The sequence below is a fragment of the Meriones unguiculatus genome, chromosome 1 (genome assembly GCF_030254825.1).
Source record: "Meriones unguiculatus strain TT.TT164.6M chromosome 1, Bangor_MerUng_6.1, whole genome shotgun sequence".
Lineage (NCBI taxonomy): Eukaryota > Metazoa > Chordata > Mammalia > Rodentia > Muridae > Meriones > Meriones unguiculatus.
The window spans coordinates 158,987,232-159,011,176 of record NC_083349.1 but is presented as its reverse complement, the minus strand read 5'-3'; the positions used below and the strand labels follow the sequence as shown (position 1 = coordinate 159,011,176).

Sequence of the window (23,945 nt, the reverse complement as noted above, 5' to 3'; positions counted from 1 at the left end):
CTGCATTACATAAAGGTCTAGCAGTTAGAAGCATGCACTACTCTTGCAAAGGACCCAAGTTCTGTTCTCAGAAAACTGCTTGTAACTTCAGCTCCACAGGATCTGATACCTCTGGCCTCCGTGGGCACCTTCACTCACCCACACGCAGATAGCACACATACACATAATTAAAATTTGCTTTATTTTTTTTTCAAGACAGGATCTCACTATGTAGCTCTAGCTATCCTAGAACTCACTATATAAACCCAGCTGGCCTTGAACACACAGAACACAGAGATCTGTGGTCACCTTTGCTTCCCAAGTGCTGGGATTAAAGGTGTACACCATTATGCCTGGCCAAAGAAAAAAATCTTTAAAAAAAAAGTATATATTTTTTAATAAAAGTGGACTGGGCATTGTGGCACATGCCTTTAAACCCAGCACTTTAACCCCAGAGGCAGATCTTTGTGAGTTCATGGCCAGCCTGACTTACAAAATGAGTCCAGGACAGCCAGGGCTATAGAAACCCTGCCTCAAAAAACAACTACAAAACAAAAATAAAAACAGAAAACAGAAAAAGAAAAAAAAGTAGAAGCAGGAGGATTACAAGTTCAATGTCATCCTTAGCTGTACAGTAAATTTTAGATCATCCTGGGGTATTGTCTCAAGAAAGAGCGCCTCAAACAAACAAAAAAACAAAAACAACAAAACAAAGTATAAAAGGCATTGCAACAGAACACATTTAAAGTTATCAAGAAAACTTCTGAAATCACAGAAATAGTTGGAGAAATCTGGAATGCCAAAGTTAAGAAATCTTTAAGATACCATCACATGCAAACTTGTACAGCCACATGAAATCAGTGTGGCAGTTCCTCAGAAAGCTGCAAATGGCTCTACCTCAAGACCCATGCATGCCACTCTTGGGCATATACCAGATGGACTCTACATGACACAAAGAGACACTTGTTCAACCATGTCCACTGCTGCTCTATCTGTAACAGCCAGAAACTGGAAACAATCTAGATGTCCTTCACAGAGGACTGTAATAAAGAAAATGTGGAGTCAGGCTTGGTGGTGCACGCCTCCAGGCCCAGCACCCAGGAAGCCAGAGGCAGCTGGATCTCTATGAGTTCAAGGCCAGCCTGCTCTACAAATTGAGTCCAGGACAGCCAAGGCTACACAAAGAAACCCTGTCTCGAAAAAAGAAAAATCATAACATTTGAGGGTAAATGGACAGAACTAGAAAAAAAAAATCATCCTGAGGTAACCCAGACCCAAAAAGATAAATATGGTATGTATTCTCTTATAAATGGATATTATCCATTAAATGTAGACCCAGATAGATTAGGTATGGAGGAAGGGACTTGGGGGCAGGCACATGGATCTCCCTGGGAGAGGAAAACAGAATATAGATGGAGGAGGGGTGAACAACTGGAATGGGAGAATCAAACAGGGAGGGGGAGGGAGGGAAGAAGGGACTAAGGGAGGAAATATGGGGAGGGACAGCTAAAACTCAGGGTGATTTGAAGAGTCATATAGAAACCTAATACAGTAGAAGCATATTTTCTTTTTAAGATTTATTTTATTTATTACTTATACAGTATTATGTCCACATGTATGCCTTCAGGCCAGAAGAGGGCATCAGCTCTCATTATAGATGGTTATGAGCCACCATGTGATTGCTGGGAATTGAACCCAGGACCTTTGGAAGAACAGTCAGTGCTCTTAACCTCTGAGCCATCTCTCCAGCCCCTAGAAGCTTCTTAAGATATATATTTTCATATATGTGAAAGAAATTTTAATGGAATCACCGAATAACTGAAGAGATAAAGCTCCAACCAGACATTTCTTGTCACAAAATAAAAGCTTAAGTTCAGAGAATGGTTTACATATAATTGAGTTGTTGGCCAAAGGGCCTTCATGGAAACCCCAGAACAACCCAAGCTATTGGCAAGGCTTTTGGTTGCTCTCCACAAACTGATGGTCAGGCCCTATTGCTGAAGACAACACCTACATGATAGACAAGCTGAGCTGGTGCCTACCTAGAGCCTTTACCCCTACTGACTAGTATTCTTGGTACTGAAAGATACTATGCATGCTAGCAAAGGAGAAAGGTAACCAACCACCAACACAGCTATAAACCCTTCAGTCTACAGTGGTGACTTGTGGCAAGATACACTGGTGTGACAGTAGCACAAAGCTTGTAGAAATAACCAACCAGTATCTGATTGGATTCAAGGCCTACTCCATGAGATGGAACCCATCCCCAGCACTGCTCAGATGGCCAAGAACACTAGATTAGATAGGCCATGAACTTGGGAGAAAACTAAATACTACCATCCGGCTAAAGAGATGTAGCAATAAAAATGACTCCTAACAACATTCTGCTGTACTTACAGATCAATGTCTTGCTCGGCCATCATCAGAGAAGCTCCCTCCTGCAGTGGATGGAAACAAACACAGAGACCCACAACTCTACAGTGTGCAGAGAGGGAGACACCTTGGAATACTCAGTCCTCAACAGGAGGTTTCCATCAAATTCCTCCCCTCAGGAGATTGAAGAAAACCAATGAAATAAGAATGAGACACATATCAACCTACAGAAACTTCGGCACCGTACACAGGGCCTGTGTGGGTCTAAGCCAGATGGGGTTTGTCCCAGTGGTTGGACAGGAAGTTGACACAAGCCCACATCTCTAATCCAGACGCTATTTCCAACTGAAAACCTCTCCCAAAGGAAAAATGAGTCTTCTCCAATGGAGTCTCACTGGGCATACAAACCACTCTAAGGGCAAGCATCATGCCCAGCAGTAGATGGCCAACACAAAAGAAATTCAATGTTATTATTAAATAACCCACCTTATAGGTCTTTGTATCTATATTACTTTCCAATTCTGTGTTTTTATGTGATTTCTATGAGTGTGAATATGTCTCTCTCTACATCTGTGTTTTTTGTGCTTTTTCCTTGGCTCTTTCTTTTCCTGTTTGTTTATATTGTACCTTATTTTATTACTGCCTTTTCATTCTTCTTTTTTTCTGAGACAGGGTTTCTCTGTGTAGCCTTGGCTGTCCTGGAACTCACTCTGTAGACCAGGCTGGCCTCAAACTCAGAGATCTGCCTTCCCCCGCCTCCCAAATGCTGGGATTAAAGGTGTGTAACACCACATCTATCTGCATAGCATGAGTTCCAGGGCAATTGGGACTATACAACAAAACCATATTATCAAAGAGGATGTGTGGAGCTAGGAATAGAGCTTATTGGTTGCCAATAAAAAGAGAAAGCAAAAACCAAACAACAAAAAAAACAAATGAAAAAAAAAAACACATAAAACAAAAACAAACCCTACAATTAAGAAGTAATTTTAAGATGTCTGAGTCTTAAACATCAATTAAAAACAGAGCGGAGACCCCACGATGGGTCAGCATGAAAGGGTACTTGCTGCTAAACCTGATAACCCAAGTTTGATACCTGGAACTCATATGGTGGAAAAACTGCCTAGTGCAAGTTGTCTTCTGGTATGAACCATGCATGTGCAGCTTTCTACAAAAGAAAAATGTAATAGAGTGGCAGCTGTACCCAAGGCACAATATGTAAAACACCAACTATGAAGAAAGGGTTAATGAGTTTTCTGTGGGAAGTCATAATGGTGCTGGACTAAATGAAGATTCTTATGCACAATTTTGAATAATTCTAATGAGCAAGAGTATAGGTGATGTCTCTATTTCTCTTCAGTTTGATCTAGATTGATTTAGGGACAAGGAACATAAATGCTAAGTGGGTCCCAAAAAAAGAATAGAGTTTGGAACTCTAGATTGATTGTTTTTCTTTAAAAAAATATTATGTGTCTACATGTCCACTTGCCTGTGGGCACCCAGAGACCAGAAGAGGAAGTCTGATGTCTTGTAGCTTGAATACAAGCAGCTGCAAACATCTCAGTGAGTGCTGGGAACTAAACTCTGGCCCTGTGAAACAGTTGCAAGTGTTCTTAGCCACAGAGCTGTCTCTCCAGTCCCCCAGATAATTGTTCTGAATATGAAAATTATGGGCCAGTGAGTCATCATCCAACTCAGTGAGTAAAGGTACTTGCCAAGCCATTCCTGACAACCTCAGTGTTATCCCTGGGACCCACAAGGTGAAAGGAGTGAACAGATTCCTCTAAGTTTTCTTGATCTCCACATGTGCATTGGTACACATATGCTTATCCTACTTCCACTCTTTATATTAATAGAAAACCACCAAAATTTAAAATGATTATAAAAATATACCCCCAAGCATTCAAGTTGTTTGTAACCTTGAGGAATTACCAGAAACTGGGAGGGGTTGTATTATGATTTGTATCTGAAATGTACCCCAAAAGTTCATGTACTTTAGCACTTGGGACCCTAGGGCTATAGTGTTCACAGTGTAGGATGGGAGACATATTTGGATCTTGAGGGCTCTGGCTTCATCAAATGACTGATGTATTTAGATTCATAGATTAATGTGTTTGTGGAAGGGACTTTGCTAGTTTGCTTGTCTGCTTATTTATTTACTTACTTATTTATATGCCTTTTATCTAAAAGTTGTAAAAGAGGAACAAAGGCATTTTAACTGTATTATGAAACTTAGCTGCTGCAAGGTACTATAGGGTAGCATGTTTAACAGTACAATAAACCAACTAGAGAATCTACACTACACTAAAACAATGTTTATATTCCGAAAACTCCTCATATCACCAGTCACTACCCAGAAGTTGTAGCAACCAAGATAACCAAGATGAAATGGTGCTGCTTGAAGAGAAGAAAACGTCACTCCAGGAATATCAGGCCAGATAACAAAAGATCCAAATTAACTATATCATCCAACAGGCCTCATTGCTTCCAGCAAACCACACTTCAGTGCACATAGACAAAATTTCCATATGGTTACTTTCTCTTGGATATGATTTATAATGTTTACTAAACACTGAGGATTAAGTTCATGTGACTTTCTAACATTCCTTACCTTCATAAAGTTTTCTCAACTGTTGGGACAAATGAATTAAAAATACTTAGCAGAACTACAACCTTCAGCACATCTTACGACAGTATTCCCCTTCCCTGTGAAGTCTCACGTAAGAAACAGTGAGCGCTTTAATATTTCTTTCCTTAAATTCATGGGACATCTTGAGTATGAGTTCCTTTCCTGTTTTCAAAGTAAGCTGTCATAATTGGGGGATGTTCCACAGTTCTAGTTCCTTAACAGTGTAAGTTCCAGGATGATGAAATCAAGGTGTGAGGGGTTAAGAATTTTTGGCATTCCTCTGATGTGAAGTGCTTCTATTCACCATGAGTTACTAGTGTGCGGTTAGTAAGTAAAATCCACCGTAGGCTTCCCTACATTCTCAATGAAAGGTTTTTCTCTAGCATGGATTTTTACATGGTGAATGAGGTTAGAGGATGAAGTGAAGGTTTTCTCACATTCTGTGCACTCATAGGGTCTCTCGCCAGTGTGAGTTCGGATATGCTCAGTTCGGCTTGAGGAAGTAGTGAAATCTTTCCCACAATACTTACACTTATAGGGTTTTGTTCCAGTGTGAATACGGATGTGTTTAGTAAGGTATGAGAAATACTGAAAGGATTTTCCACATACATCACATTCAAATGGCTTTTCTACCGTGTGAGTTTTTAAATGGTCATGTAGCAGATTGTACCTACGGTAGGCTTTCCCACATTCTTTACACTCATAGGGTTTGTCTCCAGTGTGAATGGTTAGATGCTTGCGTAAGTACGAGGAGTTGAGGAAGGCTTTCCCACATTCCTTACAGATACAAGGTCTCTCTCCACTGTGAGTTCTCAAGTGTCTGCGCAGGTATGAGGAAGCGTGGAAGACTTTCCCGCACTCACCACATATATGAGGCATCTCTCCACTGTGAGTTTTTCGTATGTGGTTATGTAGGTATGAGGAATTGAGGAAGGCTTTTCCACACTCCTTACATATGTAGGGTCTTTCTCCACTGTGAGTTCTTACATGTCTACGTAGATTTGAGTAAGAATGGAAGGCTTTTCCACAGTCTCCACATATATAGGGTCTCTCTCCACTGTGGGTTCTTCCTACATGGTTCCGAAGGTATGAGGAAGTGAGGAAGGCTCTCCCACATTCCTTACATATGTAGGGTCTCTCTCCACTGTGAATTCTTACATGCTGACTAAGGCGTGGGGAGGAAGCAAAGGCTTTCCCACACTCTTTGCATGCAAAGGGTTTCTCTGAAGCATGGGTTGATATATGTGTTATAAGGCCTGACCGCTTAGCAAAGGCTTTTCCACAATCCTTGCATTTATATGGTTTCTCTCCAGTATGAGTTCTAAAATGTTCCACTAGCCTTGAGTAGGTAGTGAAAGCTTTCCCACATTCCTTACATTCGTAGGGTTTTTCTCCAGTATGGCTTCGTAGGTGTCTGTTAAGATTTGAAGAACGTCCAAAGGCTTTTCCACAAATCTTACATGGATAAGTTTTTATGGTGTGCACTTGAACAGATGCATCATGATTTGAGTGAGTAAAATGTCCAGTGTTCCATGTACTATGGGTTTTCACATGTGTCTTGAAATATGAATGTTCACTGAAAATTTCTCCACATTGTATATAGTAACAGAGTTCTCGTGCACTATGGCTTCTGCCCTGTTAATAAAGGGATGAATTATGGTTAGAGAATTTTTCAGACTTATTAAAGGATTCCACTTATGTGATGACAGAAAAATGATGATTTTTGCTATACTGATTACATGCAAAACATAGAACCATCTAATCTTGGAAAGATGTTCCAGTATTTTGGCAGTTTTGTTTGTTTTTGAGATGGGTTTTACTATATAGCCATGGCTGGCCAAAGCTATGTCTAGAGCAGGCTGGATTCAAACTCAGAGATCTACCTGCCTGTGCTTTCTGTATGCTGGGATTAAAAGCATGTGCCACCGTACTTGACCCCTTGCCTCAGGGGTTTTTGTTTTGTTTTGTTTCTTTTTTTTGAGACAGTCCCTCTCCATTACATAGCTCTGGCTGTCCTGGAACTCACTCTGTAGACCAGGTTGACCTCAAATTCACAGATCCATTTGCCTCTGCCTCCCAATTGCTTGGATTAAAGGTGTTCGACACCACGCCTGGCCTTGCTTCAGTATTTTAATGAAACTACTTTAAGAATCTCAGAAATGAGTAATATATATGTAGAACTATGTACTTAAAAAGGACTCTATCACCCCAAGTTTTGACCTAAACTCTAAGCCATTTCTCTTAATAGGACAGATATTACTTCTTTCATGTATTTATCATTTGTAGTGATCTATCTACAAAATTTCCAATCTTTCTTGAGTGTGGTAAATAGGAAGTTTCCTGAGAGGGGAAATGGGGAAAAAGAAGTTTCCTGGCTGTTCTTTCTCTTCTGTTGATAAATGGATGATAAAACTACATTTAACTTTTTTATAGCATGTTGAAGAGTTCTGCCATATTTTCTTTCGAATTGAATGATACAACAGTAGTTGTCATTTGATCTAAGCCCAAATCAACCATTAAGATATACCTAAAATTGCCTTAAATACTAGTATCTAGTTATACTTTTGGGGTTGTGTACTTGTGGGATCTCTTTCTTATTAATTATGCTAAGTGAGATAGGCAGATCTCACTGAGTTTGAGGTCTCTCTGTCTAGATAGTGGTCTAGATAGTGAGTACCAGGCTAGCCAGGGCTACATAAGTAAGACAATGACTAAAAGAAATGAAATAAACAAATAAGATTACATTTATTTATTTCGGAGGAGAGAATACACACAGCAGTGTGCATGTAGACATGAGGACTTGGCATCAAGAGTTTTTAACCATGGAGAAATCTTGAGCAAAGGAATCTTTTTTTTTCATTCGAGACAGGGTTTCTCTGTGTAGCCTTGGCTGTCCTGGACTAGCTTTGTGGACCAGGCTGGCCTTGAACTCACAGAAATTTGCCTGCCTCTGCCTCCTTGAGTGCTGGGATTAAAGGCACGTGCCATCATTCCTGGTGCAAACAGATCCCTTAAAGAATAGGCTTTGTGATAGGTTTTGGACACCCCAAAATTTATTATATTCAAAATACTTCTCAGATACACTGCTGTTCCCTCCTGGGTGCATGCCATTTGGTTTCCTATAATGGAATTCACAATGGTCTGTGAATGAGGGAAATAACAAATATCTCTGGTCAATCTTACTGTTTGTATTCCACTGGAAGTCTGTCCCCTCAAAAAATCCTGATGCAGTGTTGACTCTTTGGTGCCAAGTGGCATTTCCCATTCTGAAGATAAACAGAAAAATAAATTGTCAGTTACAAAGTTAAGAACCATAGGCTTTTTTGACTCCTTCACTGAACCTTGTTAGGAAGAAAGAAAAGTGTGATCATTTTGACAAGGTCAATAAATTGACTACACTAGGATATGAGTTTTAAATGTTTTATTTCAAACCGACTTTTTTTAATATAATTTTTTTATTTATTACAATTTATCCACTTTGTATCCCAGCTGTAACCCCACCCTTTCCCCCTCCCAATCCTGCCCTCCCTCTCTCCTTCATCTCCTCCCATGCCCCTTTCCCAGTCCACTGATAGTGGAGAACCTCCTCCCCTTCCATCTGACTCTAGACTATCAGGTCTAACCAGGACTGTCTTTCATAGTCTTCCTCTGTGGCCTGGTAAGACTGCTCCCCCCTCAGGGGGAGGTGATCAAAGAGCAGGCCAATCAGTTCATGTCAGAGACAGTCTCTGTTCTCCTTACTAGGGAGCCCATTTGGAGACTAAGCTGCTGCTGCTACATCTGTGCAGGGGTTCTAGGTTATCTCCGCGCATGGTCCTTGGTTGGAGTATCAAGTCTCAGAAAAAGACATCTAGGCACAGATTTTTTGGTTCTGTTGTTCCCTCTGTGTAGCTCCAGACCCTTCCAGGTCTTTCTATCTCCCCCTTCTTTCATAGATTCCCTGCACTCTGCCCAAAGTTTGGCTATGAGTCTTGGCAGCTGTTTTAATACCCTGCTGGACAGAGTCTTTCAGAGGCCCTCTGTGGTAGACTCCTGTCTTGTTCCTTGTTTCCACCTTCTTCCAATGTCTATTCCATTTGCCTTTCTGAATGAGGATTAAGCATCTTACCCAGGGTCCTCCTCCTTGCTTAGCTTCTTTAGATGTACAGATTTTGGCATGATTTTCCTATATTATATGTCTAATATCCACTTATAAGTGAGTATATACCATGTGTGCCTTTCTGCTTCTGGGATACCTCACTCAGAATGATCTTTTCTAGTTCCCACCATTTGTCTGCAAATTTCATGATTTCCTTGTTTTTAATTGCTGAGTAGTAGTCCATTATGTAAATGTACCACAATTTCTGTATCCATTCCTCAACTGAGGGACATCTGGGTTATTTTCAGATTCTGGCTGTTACGAATAAAGATGGTATGAACATGGTTGAGCAAATAAATGTCCTTGTTGTATACTTGAGCATCTTTTGGATATATGCCTAGGAGTGGTATAGCTGGATCTTGAGGAAGCGCTATTCCTAATTGTCTGAGAAAGCACAAGATTGATTTCCAAAGTGGTTGTACAAGTTTACATTCCCACCAGCAATGGAGGAGGGTTCCCCTTTCTCCACATCCTCTCCAGCATGTGTTGTCACTCGAGTTCTTGATCCTAGCCATTCTGATGGGTGTAAGGTGAAATCTCCGGGTCCTTTTGACTTGCATTTCCCTGATGACTAAGGATGTTGAACATTTCTTTAAGTGTTTCTCTGCCATTCCATATTTCTCTATTGAGAATTCTCTGTTTAGCTCTGTACCCCATTTTCAATTGTATTACTTGATTTGTTGCTGTTTAATTTCTTGAGTTCTTTATATATTCTGGATATTAGCCCTCTGTCAGATAATGGATTGGTGAAGATCCTTTCCCAATTTGTAGGCTGTTGTTTTGTTCTGACGACAGTGTCCTTTGCTTTACAGAAACTTTTCTGTTTTATGAGGTCCCATTTATTGATTGTTGATCTTAGAGCCTGTGCTGTTGGTGTTCTGTTTAGGAAGTTTTCTCCTGTTCCAATGAGCTCAAGGATCTTCCCCACTTTTTCTTCTAACAGATTTAGTGTGGCTTGTTTTATGTTGAGGTCTTTGATCCACTTGGACTTTAGTTTTTTGCAGGGTAATTAAGTATGGATCTATTTGCATTTTTCTACATGTAGACATCCAGTTAGACCAGCATCATTTGTTGAAGATGCTATCTTTTTTCCATTATACGGCATTATCCTCTTTGTAAAAAATCAGGTGTCCATAAATGTATGGGTTTATTTCTGGGTCTTCTATTCAATTCCATTGATCCACCAGCCAGTTTCTATGCCAGTACCATGCAGTTTTTATTACTGTTGCTCTATAGTACAGCTTGAGATCAGGGATGGAGATACCTCCAGATCTTTTATTGTGGAGGATTGTTTTAGTGATTCTGGGTTTCTTGTTATTCTGTATGAAGTTGAGAATTTTTCTTTCATGGTCTGTAAAGAATTGTGTTGGCAATTCGATGGGAATTGCATTGAATCCGTAGATTGCTTTTGGTAAGATGGCTATTTTTACTATGTTAATCCTGCCAAGTCATGAGCATGGGAGATCTTTCCATCTTCTGATATCTTCTTCTGATTCTTTCTTCAGAGACTGGAAGTTTTTTTTCATACAAGTCTTTGACTTGCTTGGCTAGAATTACACCAATGTACTCTATGTCCTTTGTGGCTATTGTAAAGTATGTTGTTTCCCTAATGTCTTTCTCAGCCCATTTGTCTTCTGTGTAAGGGAGGGCTACTGATTTTTGTTTTTTTGAGTTAATTTTGTATCCAGCCACTTTGCTGAAGGTGTTCATAATTTGTAGGAGTTCCCTGGTAGAATTTTTGGGGTCACTCACGTATACTGTCATATCACCTGCAAATAATGATACTTTGACTTCTTCCTTTCCGAACTGAATCCCCTTGATCTCCTTTATTTGTCTTATTGCTCTAGCAAGGACTTCAAGTATTATGTTGAAGAGATATAGAGAGAGTGGGCAGCCTTGCTTTGTCCCTGATTTCAGTGGTATTGATTTAAGTTTCTCTCTGTTTAGTTTGATGTATAGGCTTGCTGTATATTGTCTTTACTATGTTTAGGTATGTGCCTTGTATCACTGATCTCTCCAGGACTTTAAACATGAATGGATGTTGATTTTTGTCAAGTGCTTTTTCAGCATTTAAGGAGATTATCATGTTTTTGGGTTTTTTTGTTTTTTTGTTTTTTTTCAGTTTGTTTATATGGTGGATTACATTGATGGATTTCCATATATTGAACAACCCCTGCATACCTGGGATGAAGTCTACTTGGCCATAGTGGATGATATCTTTGATGTGTTCTTGGATTCTCAAACCGACTCTTTGAAAATTAAAACTCATGGTGAGCAAGGGCTGAAAGGTAGCAAAGATCTGAACAAATATACAACAGATATAATAAACAATAATAAACATGAAACACAATAAGTCATTTTGTAAAATTACAGGGAAGCCTGAGAAGGCAGAAAGTAAGAGTCTAAGAAGTAGAGGACTTCGTATCTTTTCAAGTACAAGCCCACACTTTGACCATCAAGTGCATCTTAAAAACATTAAACATTCTAATTTGGAACATACTCTTCACAAACACTTACCTTGGAGATCTTCTCTGTGCAAATCTTCTTCTTCCAACCAGGAGATCAGACTGGGTTTGATGACCTCACATCCTTACACATGGCAAAGTGCATTCATGGAGAAGGTTCATGAAAAAAGAGTATAAAACTCAGTATAATTCAGGAGTTGTTTTGTTGTTGTTGTTCTGCTTTGTTTTACTTTGTTTCTAGACAGGACATCACTATGTAGTCATCGCTATCCTGAATCCATATGTAGACCAGGCTGGCCTCAGACTCACCAAAAGTTGCCTGCCTGCCTCATGAGTGCTTTAATTAAAGGTATGTGCCCCATAACAGGTCATGAAGCTGTGCTTCTAATGAAAGCAGGGCAACTGTTTCAGAGATGTTAAGCAAATACTGCCTCTTCTGTTCCGTTTTACTACTGAACTGAGACACTGTAATTAATTATTATATACACTATTAGAAAACACTAATACTTCAAGTCAAATAAAAAGTAAAGTGAAACAAAGATAACATTACTTTCAAACAGAAGGCTACATAGCATCAGATTCATCTGGGTTAAACTTATATAAGTACTCTGAGGTTTTGATTCAGTATGTCAAAGAAAGAGAATGACTACATTTCTATATTCCTCTCTCTCTCTCTCTCTCTCTTTCTCTCTGGCAGTTCTGGGAATCAAACAAAGGGACTTACATAGAACACCCAGCTACGTCCCAACTCAATAAATTTAATTTTTAAAATTTAATTTATTTATTTTGAGGTAGGGTCTCACTATGTAACTCTGGCTGTCCTAGAACTCACTATGTAGAACAGGCTGGCCTTAAATTCACAAAGACACGTCTGCCTCTACCTCCCAAGTGCTGGGATTAGAGCTATGTACCACCATGCCCAGTCAATAATTTATGTTTCTAAGAGGGTGACTGGCATTCATCTAATACAGCATGTCGTGAACCACCACAGAAAATTAAAATGCATAACAGCCCCTACTTATTCATGATTTTGCTGTCTGTGGTTAACTACATATTAGCTCCCTGTCCTGAAATTTTTAAATATAAATTTCCATATAAAATTGCACACCCTTTTGAGCTGCATTATAGAATCTCACACTGTTCCTCTGCTCTGCCTTGGATGCAAGTCATCCTTTGCCCTCATAGCCACCCTGCAGTTGCCACCTATTTGTTAGCTATTTAGCACCTTTCTAACAGAGCAGCTTGCTTGCTGTAATAAGCAAAGCTTGCCAGGCAGGGTGGCACAAACCTTTAATCCCAGTACTTGCACTTGGGAAGCTGAAGCAAGTGGATTTCTGTGACTTCAAGGCCAGCTTGATTTACACAAAATAATTCCTGTTCAGCCATGGCTATATAGTGAGACCCTGACTCAAAACAAAACAAAAACAAAACCACAACAGTGTGCTCATGTAGCCCTCTTTCTTTATTTACTTATATTTTGTTTTCCAAAATATAAATAAATAAAACCCCAGTCTGTGAAATCCTGAAAAAGGACTTCAGGCAAGTTTTGTTGCAACTCAAAATGTTATGACTGTCAGTATAGTTAGGTTCTATCTATAGCATTAGGCATCCACTAGAAATCTTGAATCTCTTGACTCTCTCACAGACAGGTTATTAGGTAGTATAAAGGTGGGATTAGGACAAGCTCTGTGTGTCTTACTTTCCATTATATTTTGATCCCTCAGCACACCAGGATCTACCATCCCTCTCCCCAAGCCATGAGAATTGGTGGCAGTCTCACCTGCTGAGGCCAGGTTCTGGTAGTTCTCCAGCATCACCTCTCTGTAGAGGTCTCTGTGAGCCTGATCCAATAAAATCCATTCTTCTTGGGTGAAGTCCACAGCCACATCATCAAAAGTTACCGAGACCTAAATTACACACACACACACACACACACACACACACACACACACACACATACACACACACACACCACTTGAGTAACAACTTATGCACCAATGTTTCTGCAGTTGAAAAAGTGAGACCCAGTACTCATACGGAAATCTGACAGCTTTGCTGACTACCCCAGGGCTCAGTGGTTCCAATCCCCACCCCTCATCTACACTCAAAGTGTTGAACTGTTCCAGTCATTTACTACTGATAACCCTTCCGACAGGCGAAGAGACCTTGCCACAACCAGACGAAAAGCCCTTCTCTCAACTTTTAAAAATCTTCTTCTAAGCACACTGCACATACTACCTTAACAATGATAAATAAGTACTCCAAGAAAAGAACACTAGTGGGCTCAAGAGACAGCTCAGAGGTTAAGAGAGCTGGCTGCTTTTCCAGAGGTCCTGAGTTCAATTCCCAGCAACCACATGGTGGCTCACAACCATCTACAATGAGATCTGGTGCCCTCTTCTGGTGTGCAGGTGTACATGCAGGCAGAACACTATACATAATAAACCTCTTTTTTAATTTTTTTTTATTAATTACACTTTATTCACTTTGTACCCCCCTGTAGCTCCCTCTCTCCTCCCCTCCCAAACCCTCCATTCCTCCCCCTTCTCCACACATGACCCTCTCCAAGTCCACTGATAGAGGAGGTCTTCTTTTCCTTCCTTCTGAGCCTAGTCTATTAGGTCTCATCAGGAGTGGCTGCATCGTCTTCCTCTGTGGCCTGGTAAGGCTGCACCCTCCTCAGGGGGAGGTGATCAAAGAGCCAACCCCTGAGTTTATGTCAGAGGCAGTCCCTCTTCCCATTACTATGGAACCCACTTGGACACCAAACTGCCATGGGCTACATCTGTGCAGGGGTTCTAGGTTATCTCCATGCATGGTATGTGGTTGGAGTATGATTCTCAGGAAAGACCCCTATACTCAGATTTTTTGGTTCTGTTGCTCTCCTTGTGGAGCTCCTGTCCTCTCCAGATCCTACTATTTCCCCCTTCTTTCCTAAGAGTCCATGCACTCTGCCCAGAGGTTGGCCATAAGCCTCAGCATCTGCTTTGATAGTCTGCAGGGCAGAGCCTTTCAGAGGCCCTCTGTGGGAGGCTCCTAACTTGTTCCCTGTTTTCTCCTTCTTCTGATGTCCATCCTCTTTGCCCTTCTGGATATAGGGATTGAGCATTTTAGCCAGAGTCCTCCCTCTTGATTAGTTTCTTTATGTGTACAGATTTTAGTAGTTTTATCCTACATTATATGTCTATATGAGTGAGTATATACCATCTACAATGAGATCTGGAGCCCTCTTCTGGCGTGCAGGTGTACATGCAGGCAGAACACTATACATAATAAATAAATCTTTAAAAAAAAAAAAACAAAAAAAAATACTAGATTTTTCTTTTCACCTGTCAGAATAACTAAACTAAAATGGACACTATTAATGTGCATTTGACACCCACAGGATAAAGATTAATTAGAAATTACTGAAATCCTGGGATGTTTTTTATTAATACCTCAACCACTTGCAGAGGCCCATGGTTTCACTCACTCAGAAATGCAGTTCTTGAGGGGGCTTCTACTTGTTTTAGAAGCTTTGGACATGTCTGCCCTGAAGGTGTATTTACAAGGTAGGGGTAAAGCATGTCACCTGTGAGACACAGTTCTTACGTACCTGGTAACAATTTGTCAGGCAATCAGCCACCATCTTTTCTGCCTTTATCTTTTCTTCAAGAATAAAGTCTGAGTCCCTGCAAAGAGTTCCTGGGAAAGACAGGGGACATGAGAAATCAGAGTTTCCTTTAATTCTTACATGCCTTGATATCATTCTGTCTGCCACAGTCCCCTTTCTTGTTGCTGTGATAAAATACTCTGACAAAAGTAACTTAAGGTTTATTCTGACTCTTCCTCCTGTTCTGTTCCTATGTCCTGGCTGCTGTGAGGTGAGCAGCTCTGCTCCTCAGTACCTTTCCCACCATGATGTTCTGCCTGACCACAGGCCCAGAAACAGGGCCAAATGAACCTGGATTAAAACCTCTGAAACACAGAGCAAAAAACATTTTTTCTTATATATAAGATGCTGATGTCAAGTTTTTCTTTGTTTTGAGACAAGGTCTCATGTAGTCTGGGCTGGTCTCAAGCTTGGTATGTAGCCAAGGATAAACTTGAATTTCTAATCTTCCTGCCTCTACCTCCCAAGTCCTGGAATTAGAGTTGTGAACTACCATACTTGGCTTATGTGGTGCTGGATGGAACCAGGGTCTTTAGGCATGCTAGGCAACTGGCTTACCAACTGACCCCAGCCCCAACTCCAATGCCAGGGGTCTTATCATAGCAACAGAAAACTAACAACAAGCATTCACCAGTCTACCAAGTGTCCCTAAAGTAAACTAAGCAGGGAAGTATGGCTGTTCAGGCCTGGATCACAGACATCTTTCTTGTTCAGAGGACTTGAGGGATGGTGAAACTCTATACTTCTGACCAATCATCAAGAAGCAGTAGTTCATTATCATACATGAGCTCACTCTCCACATATGCTGTAAGCAAAAGCTACTAAAGACAGTGCAGCTTGTAATAGGGGTATTACTAATAACACTGCCATTTACTGAAGACTAGTGTGCGAGAGTATTGGTTCTCTCCTTCCACCATATGGATTTGGTGGATTAAACCTAGGTCATCTGGCTTTGGGCAAATGTCTTTACCTGCTGAATCATCTTGCTGGTCCTATATAAACCTGTTTAACCCACCAACCCTTCAAAGTACACATAACAGAAAAGCAGATCTAGATGCTACAAGGAACTGTTTCACTACGATAGTTACAGAGTGGTGAATTTAGGTCCAATGCAGGAAGTTGTTGCAAAGTTCTGATCTTCTGTCATGTTTTGTTTTCTAAGACTGGAACTAGATATTCTCTTGCCTCAGTTTTCCAAGCGCTGGGATTAAAGAAAGGTATGTGCAGCAGCCACGCCTGGCTTTGATTTACTGTAACTGTTATTCATGCCTCAAGATAATTAGAAGTCAGGCTAGACCTGTACTGTACAATACAGTAGTGATTTTCACAGGTCCTATCAATTAACAGATCACTTCTGTGAAGTCAAGATTTTTCTTTTATTGAGACAAAGTCTCATGTAGCCCAGTCCAGCTTTGAACTTGCTGTAAGACTGAGAATGGGCGATGACACCCAGCCCATCATCACACGGCCCAGGCTGGGAGCAAGCCTGAGATAGTCCCCATTCAGGTGCCACACAGGCCTCAGTGAGCAGACCACCCCTGAGACCCCTGCCTGGTGCCACACAGCACAGGAGTATTCCTGAGACAACCCCAGACACCAGAGGCTCCAAGGGCCACTAAGATGATCAGGCAAGTGGTGGAGAGACAGAAGAGAAGGAGAAACAGAAGGATGTGTACCATGAAGAGAAGCAGAGCTGGAGACTCAGCCTGATGTGAGTAGCCTGTGAGGTCACCTAAGGCCATGGTGAAGTTCTGGCCCATGCTACCACTAATGGCCACGTCTGTGTCTGTGGCCCTGTAGCAGTGGGTCTGTTACTACCAAAGGCCAAGCAGGCATCCCTGGTGGGCTGCCCTTTGGGGCTATATTGATGTCTACAGGCTGTGCAGAGCTGGCCCCATCCCTTGTATGAGCCTCTTGGGAGAGCTGGCCCTGAAGGTGTGAGAACAGGAGAGCTGGCCCACCCCTCACCAGCTGTAGTATTCAGGAAAGTAGGCCTGTGCAGCTTGCCCAGGAAGCACATATAGTACAGCTGGCCCTGGTTTCAGGAGTTATGGGTAAGCCAGCTCTGAGGGTGTGAGCATGGAAAAGTTGGCCCTGCCACTTGTCTTCAGTGTGGTGGCATGAGTGAGGAGAGATGCTCTCCCCCACCGTTGCCCCTCACCACCTTCAGCAAAAGGGGACGCTGGCTCAGGATCATGAGAGTGGAAGAGAAGTCATTACCCCTCACTGGCTGTAGCACTTGGGAGAGTGGGCACCACCGTAGAGCTGACCCTGGTTGTGAGGGCTGCTGGTGAGCCAGCCCTGAGGGTGTGGGAGTTGGAGAGTTCGCCCTGCCCCTCACTGGCTGCAGCACTCAGGAGATTGCCCTGTGGGCATGAAAGTGGGAGAGTTGGCTCTGCCTTTTGCTGGCTGCAGCATTGTATGAGGTAGCCAGGGCAGTGCTGGAGAGCTCACCCTGTTTACTATCTCACCAACAGTGAAGGAGGGTTCCTTTTTTTCCCCCACATACACTGTTCAGCATTTGTTGGTGGTTGATCTTTGCTATCAATGTTGATTTGCTTTTTCCTAATTGCAAGGGATGATTAACATTTTAAGTTTTCTCTAAACCAGGTGTAGTCCTGGTTGTCCTGAAACTTGCTCTGTAGACTAAGCTTGCCTCGGAACTCTGAGATCTGCCTGCCTCTACTTACAAAGGTGTGTGCCACGACTTCCCGTCTCAAGTGTGGAGAACTCAAAAAGCTAAAGATAAACTGACCATATGCCACAGCTATATCACTCCTCGGCATATGACCAAAGGACTTGACATCCTACTCCACAAATACTTGCTCCATCATGCTCATTGCCGCTCTGTTCACAATAGCTAGAATCCGGAAACAACCTAAATGTCCTTCAACTGACAAATGGGTAATGAAAATGCGGCGCATATACCTTATGCAATGGTGTTCAGCTGTGAAGAAAATAAAATAAAATCATCAACTTTGCAGATTAATGGATGAAACAAAAAAAGAAAAAAGAAAAAAACCACAGTGAGTAAGGTATACAAGACCCAGAAAGATGAACCTCACATGTTCTCTCTCATCTGAGGCTTCGTTCCAAATCTTCAGATATGGGTATACCACCTGGAGTTACTACAGAAACCACGAAAGTAGACAGGATCACTGCCAGAGTCAGGAAAGTGGGGTGGTAAGAGAGAGAATAGCAGAGTATAAGTGATCTGAAATGGGAAATAGGAAAAATGGGGTTGGAGGGCTTTAATTAGAAAGGGGGAGAGAGAAAATACAGGAGGAGGAAGGAGGGCAAAATAACAGTAAGGATGTCTGAAAAAGTTGTAAGAAATCATACTATTCACTATTCACCTTTAAAAAATCCTATAATATACATAAGTCTGTAATATAAATATACATATGTGGTTAAAATGAAATTTTCTCATTTGGGGTCCCTCCAAGAACAAAAGAACACCTAACAAAAACCCCAAACCAGGCAGAAGACGTCTTCTTTTGAGTTGTTGGTTGGATTGTCCAACAGACTTCTAAAACATAAAGGCTATTGCTACTGCCATTGCTTGCCCCTCAGGGGTAGAAAGAAGTCCGTATTGCTGAGGACACCATGCATTTATGTGTATCTATATACAGAATTAATGAAAAAGAAAGAGGCAATAATTCGAAAGAGAGCAAGGACAGACATATGGGAGCATTTGGAGAAAGGAAAAGAAAAGGAAGAATGATGTAATTATAATCTCAAAAGTCAAGAGAAAACTGAAGAAAAAGAAATGGAGTGTCTTGGAAGTCCCCATCCAAATGCACAATAGAGCAGACGTAATAAAAGTGTTTCTTAGAAGTTCAGAAATGAATACTAACACGAAAGACTTGATATAACTAGTATTGTGCTACTTTTTTTTTTAAAACAAAAAGTTTATTTAAACAACAAGACTTGAAGGGAAAACTGTCTAGGATCATTTTGTTCAAGAGCAATTTATTCCTACTTAAAGACAGATTGCCCTACATGTAACAGCTATCATATCAAAAGTTATAAAATTGACCTAGGTTTTACAATGACAAATGAAAAACATTAAAATTCTGCAACTGAATAAGGTATGCAGGGATTTTACGGTGTTGGGTTCTTTCGTTAAAACAACAAGAGCAGAATAACTTACTGGAATATAAAGATAAGGGCTGAATGAACATAGCACTAATGGAAAAAGGGGGAGATTTTCACAGAACCAGCACTTTCCCCCAGAGCATCTCCATCTGATGCTGACCAAAACAAAACATTGGCTATTTAGTTTAAAAAAGAAAAGCAATATGCTTGTATACATACAATAGTCACTCTATGTACAATAAACAAAGAGGGACGGAGAAATGAAGGAAGAGAGAAAACTATACTGTTGTAGTCAGGATGTGGTGGAAGCAAATTGCAGCTTTGTAAACTGAGAATGTGTTCTTGGTCTATAACAAAATTCTAGAGCAGAGCAGCAGGCTCCTTTTCAGTAGACACCTGCGCTCTGCTGGAACACACCAGCTGTACCTTCCTCCCCGGTTCCAGCTGTGCAGGTGTGTATGTCCCATTGCCTGGTTGCCCATCAGACTGGGATCTGATCTGCCTTACTGACAAACAACAGGCTTTCACTGCTTTACTAAGTGGTGTCTGCCTCTTAAGCTTAAACCGCACCACAGAACCATCCTGCCCCGCCACCTTCAAATTCATATGATCATCACTCTCAGTCTTGACTCCTTCCTTGGGTTTCTTATTGGCCATGCCAAGTGCTGGAGTCTCCGCATCCACTGGTTCACAAAAGTTGTTTCGTTTTGAGACAAGACATCATTATGAGGTTAGCCTCATGATCCTCGGCCTCATTTTCTGAGTTGCTGACATTAGTGGCCTCTGCCACCACACACAGCCTCAGTCAGTTTTCACTATGGCATATATTGACAAAGTTAATGTCATTTTCTCCACTCTAATTTGTAATGAGCAGAAAGCAGTCTGCATTGTCCTGACAAGATGAGCGGTGTCATTACCTCTTTTACCCTACGGGACTTGACAGACCACGTAACAGATACAGGTAAATGGTGCTGATACTGATTGGAATCAATGACTTAAAATTTTCAGAACTTTATAAAAACTTTTGTAAGAATACGCAGCTGGACGTGGTGGTGTATGACTGGGAGGCAAAGGCAGGCAGATCTCTGTGAGTTCCAGGCAATGATTATCTACTTACCCCCCTCTAAGACAGGCTCAAGCAAAGCAAAACAAAGCTAGGCATGGCAAGACACTGTAATTCCAGCACTAAGGAGACTAAGACAGGAAGATCATGAACTCAAGACCTCTCTAAGCTACAGAAGAGGACCTTATTAAAAAAATAAAACCACCCACATCGCCGACCTCTCCCTCGCCCCCAAATCATGCAAGAATGGGATATGGGCTAGTGAGATGGCTGACTTGAATCCAGTTCTCCAGGATTCAAAACAGCAACTTGTCCTCTAACTGCCACGTCTATTGTGGCATCTTTGTACACACAAACACAAACACACACACACACACGTAAGAATAGTAAAATAAAAAAAAAAGTAAAGTGTGGAGATTCAGGGCTGAGATTTTCTAAAGGTTCGGAGGTAGGTCAAGTATAGACATTCATATGAAGATTTCATTCAGGTATTGTTCTCTGTACCAATCAACCCAGGGCATAACATTTAACAGGTATTTGAATTTTGAGTGCAACATTTTCAAGATCTGAATGTGCTTTAACACACCAACACAGTCACCTACAGGGCCATCAGCTGCACTCTAGTCCAGTGTAGGCCAGACAAGTTAAGACAACTATGGTGGAAGAGAGCTTAGCAAGCCAAGGAATTTATCACAGAAGCCTAGAGATCTGGATTCAATCTCCAGAACCCACAAAAGGAGAGAGCGGAGTCCTGAATGGACTTCAACAGAAATAGCAAAATAGATGACTTTCTTAAAGAATGTGAGAGTCTTCAAAAGTTACTACAGAGCCAGGCATGGTACCAAATACCAGAAATCCCAACACCAGGGACGTAAAGTCTGGAGGAAATTCAAGGTCAGCCTCAATTACATAGTAAGGCTGAAGGCAGCCTGGGCTACATGAGACCAAAGAACAAACGGAGGCCATGGTGAGTAAAGGCCAAGCCACAAAGCCTATTTGATTTCCAGCACCCACTTGGTGGAAAGCAAGGACGGCCTCCTGAAAACTGATCTCTGACCCCTGAACCAGGATAGTTCTAGTTTTTAAAAAACTTTATGGGGGGAAGGGGGCTGGAGAGATGGCTCTGTGGTTAAGAGCACTGTCTGTCCTTCCCAAGGGCCTGGGTTCAAGTCCCAGCACCCACATGGCAGCTCACTGTAATGCCTATTTCAAGGGATCTGACACCTTCACACTAATGCACATAAAGTTAAATAAATAGAAAAATATTTTTAAAAAACTCTATAAGGATGCACGGGCCTAGGAACTTCAGATGAAGAGAGTACAGTACGCTCGTTTTCTAACCAGTAGAAAGCCACAGTCACACAGTATCTGTACATTTATTTAAAAAATATTCACGGCTGGGGTGTGCAGCCCAGTGAACGAGCTGTTTTACTACCAGTAAAGTGAAGAGGAGGAGAGGGGAAGAGAGGAAGGAAAGGGAGGGAGTAGAGAAAGCAGCGCACGGAAAAGGAAGGAAGGAAAAAAGGAAAGGAAAAATTAAGGAAATAACCCTTCAGCAGGGTGCGGTGGTGGTGCGCGCCTTTACTCCCAGCAGAGGCAGGCGGGTCTCCGTGAGTCGACGCCAGCCTGATCTACCTATCGAGTTCCCCCCGGCCAAAAAATATGAACAAGCATTTACCGCCAAATAGAAATGTTTACCCCTAGGTACCTAAGAATACTTTTTTCTACCCGAATGTCATGTGACAGAATTACACAGACGCTGCCAAAGACAAAGCCACACTCTGCGAGGAACCATTCCTTCACAAATCGCAGCCCAAGGCGCTCACCCGAAGTCCACAAGCGTTGGGTCGAGCGGAGGAGGCGCGGGCTGCCAGGCGATGCCGAGCAGCGGAGTTCTGTCCCGGAGGAGGAAACTAGAAGGCTGCTGGGAAGGCTTCTGCAGAGGGGCCCGAGCAGATGGAGGCTCAGAGAGCATTCGCCGCGGCCGGACGGAGGCGGGGTGCCCGTGACACCCCGCCTGTCCCGGGCTCCAGGCCTATGGAAACAGCCTCTCGGCAGGCTACAGACACAGCCACGCCTTAAACTGACCCTCCACGGCCGCCGTCACCCCCACCTCAGCGACTCCCTAGGAGTGAAGATGGACCGGAGGTGAAAAAATGCACCCCAACTACAGGACCCAGACATCACTGGAAAAGAAACGGGCCTGTCCTGGCGTCACTTCCGCTTCCTTCCTGGCTTGTAGCCCGGGAGATTCGGGTAATCGAATGTCTTGGACAGAGATAAATTTCTAGGAAATGGGGAAATGGCTCATGGGTTGCTCGTGCAGAGGACCTAGGTTTAATTCTCAGCACCCACGTGGCGGCGCACAGTTGTCCCTAACTGCACCACCCTGACCTAAGTCTTAAGCCTCTCTCCCTTTCCCCTTCCCTCCCACCCTCTTTTTTTTCTCCTTACTTTTGCTCCCTCCCTCTCTCTTTTGCTCCATCCCTCCCTTTCTCTCTTGCTCCTCCCTCTCTTTTGCTTCCTCCCTCTTGTTCTGACCTTAGGCAAGGCATGGTAACTTTATTTCCAGCATTCAGGAGGCAGAGACACAGAGATCTCTTGAGTTTGGGGCTAGCCTGCACAGTGAGCCTTTGTGTCAGAGATCCAAAAATAGCCCAGGAATAGATTCAAACCGCAAATTCCACATGCAAATATGGTAACTGTTTCACGAAGTTATTACAGTAGCAGGACAAAGAAAATCATAAAGCATGTTACTGGCCCCCGTATCTTGAATAACTGACTCCAGCACCAACAGCAAAACTAAAACAAAGACCTAACCCATCAAAGCCCGTACTTCTGGCAAAGCCTCTAAATGTACTAACCTTGCCTTTGGGCTTCTGTAGTTCTGCTCTTGGCTAAGCTAACTGTTCTTGTTAACTGAAGTGGGTCAACAAGGATATGTTTTTTGTGCTTAAAAGCTCACTCTGAGAAAGGATCAGGGCTACACTGGGATCCCAAACAGCCAGTGTAGTCGTAGGCCAGCTAGTAAAGACTTTTTATTGGCTTAAACTCCACGCAGTATTGCTCTGTCCTGGGTGGATGCTACTTCTCGCAGAACACCCAATCTTTTCTGAGTGTAGAAAATCAAAGATCTTATTTATTACTTGTACTACCTGTATCCCAATGTAGGTTTGTTTCTTCAACAACTCCTGTTGAAACATAGACTCACTGCTAAAAAGGTCGCATTTCATGTCTGTTAAAAAAAAAAAGATGGGTTTGACAAAAGATATGGTTGGCTTAAGTTTTATTAGTGTATATGTGGATATGTTTGTGTAAATGTATGTCATGTGTCTGTGGTGCCCACTGATGCCAGAAGAAGGCACCGGAAATCCTGGGGGAAAGTGATAACAGTTACCCATGTGAGTTACCCACATTTACCCAGTTACCCACAGTTACCCCTGTGAGTTTCACAGTTACCCATGTGAGCCTTCTGACATGGGTATTAGAAACCGAATCCTCTAGCCCCGTGACTTCAGAAATTAAAAAGAAAAATGGTAGGAAGCCTG

The 23,945-nt window shown here is 42.1% G+C and overlaps 1 protein-coding gene and 1 pseudogene across 2 annotated transcripts; both read right to left on the bottom strand.

The window, feature by feature from the left end:
- Positions 1–164: 164 nt before the first annotated feature.
- Positions 165–22,619, bottom strand: LOC110557852 (zinc finger protein OZF-like). Of its 2 annotated transcripts, XM_060369916.1 has the most exons (7): positions 22,224–22,619; positions 18,302–18,394; positions 15,180–15,268; positions 13,365–13,491; positions 11,637–11,708; positions 8,165–8,247; positions 165–6,616 (listed from the first exon to the last, which is right to left on the bottom strand). In XM_060369916.1, exons 3-7 carry the CDS (start codon positions 15,210–15,212, stop codon positions 5,306–5,308), a joined length of 1,626 nt encoding a protein of 541 aa, XP_060225899.1. In that variant the 5' UTR covers positions 15,213–15,268; positions 18,302–18,394; positions 22,224–22,619; the 3' UTR covers positions 165–5,305. The 2 variants fall into 2 exon arrangements, with proteins under 2 accessions (XP_060225899.1, XP_021508151.1); XM_021652476.2 differs by lacking the exon at positions 18,302–18,394 and having other exon boundaries at positions 22,224–22,615.
- LOC132648477 (small ubiquitin-related modifier 2-A-like) lies at positions 18,403–22,202 on the bottom strand (annotated as a pseudogene).
- Positions 22,620–23,945: the final 1,326 nt, after the last annotated feature.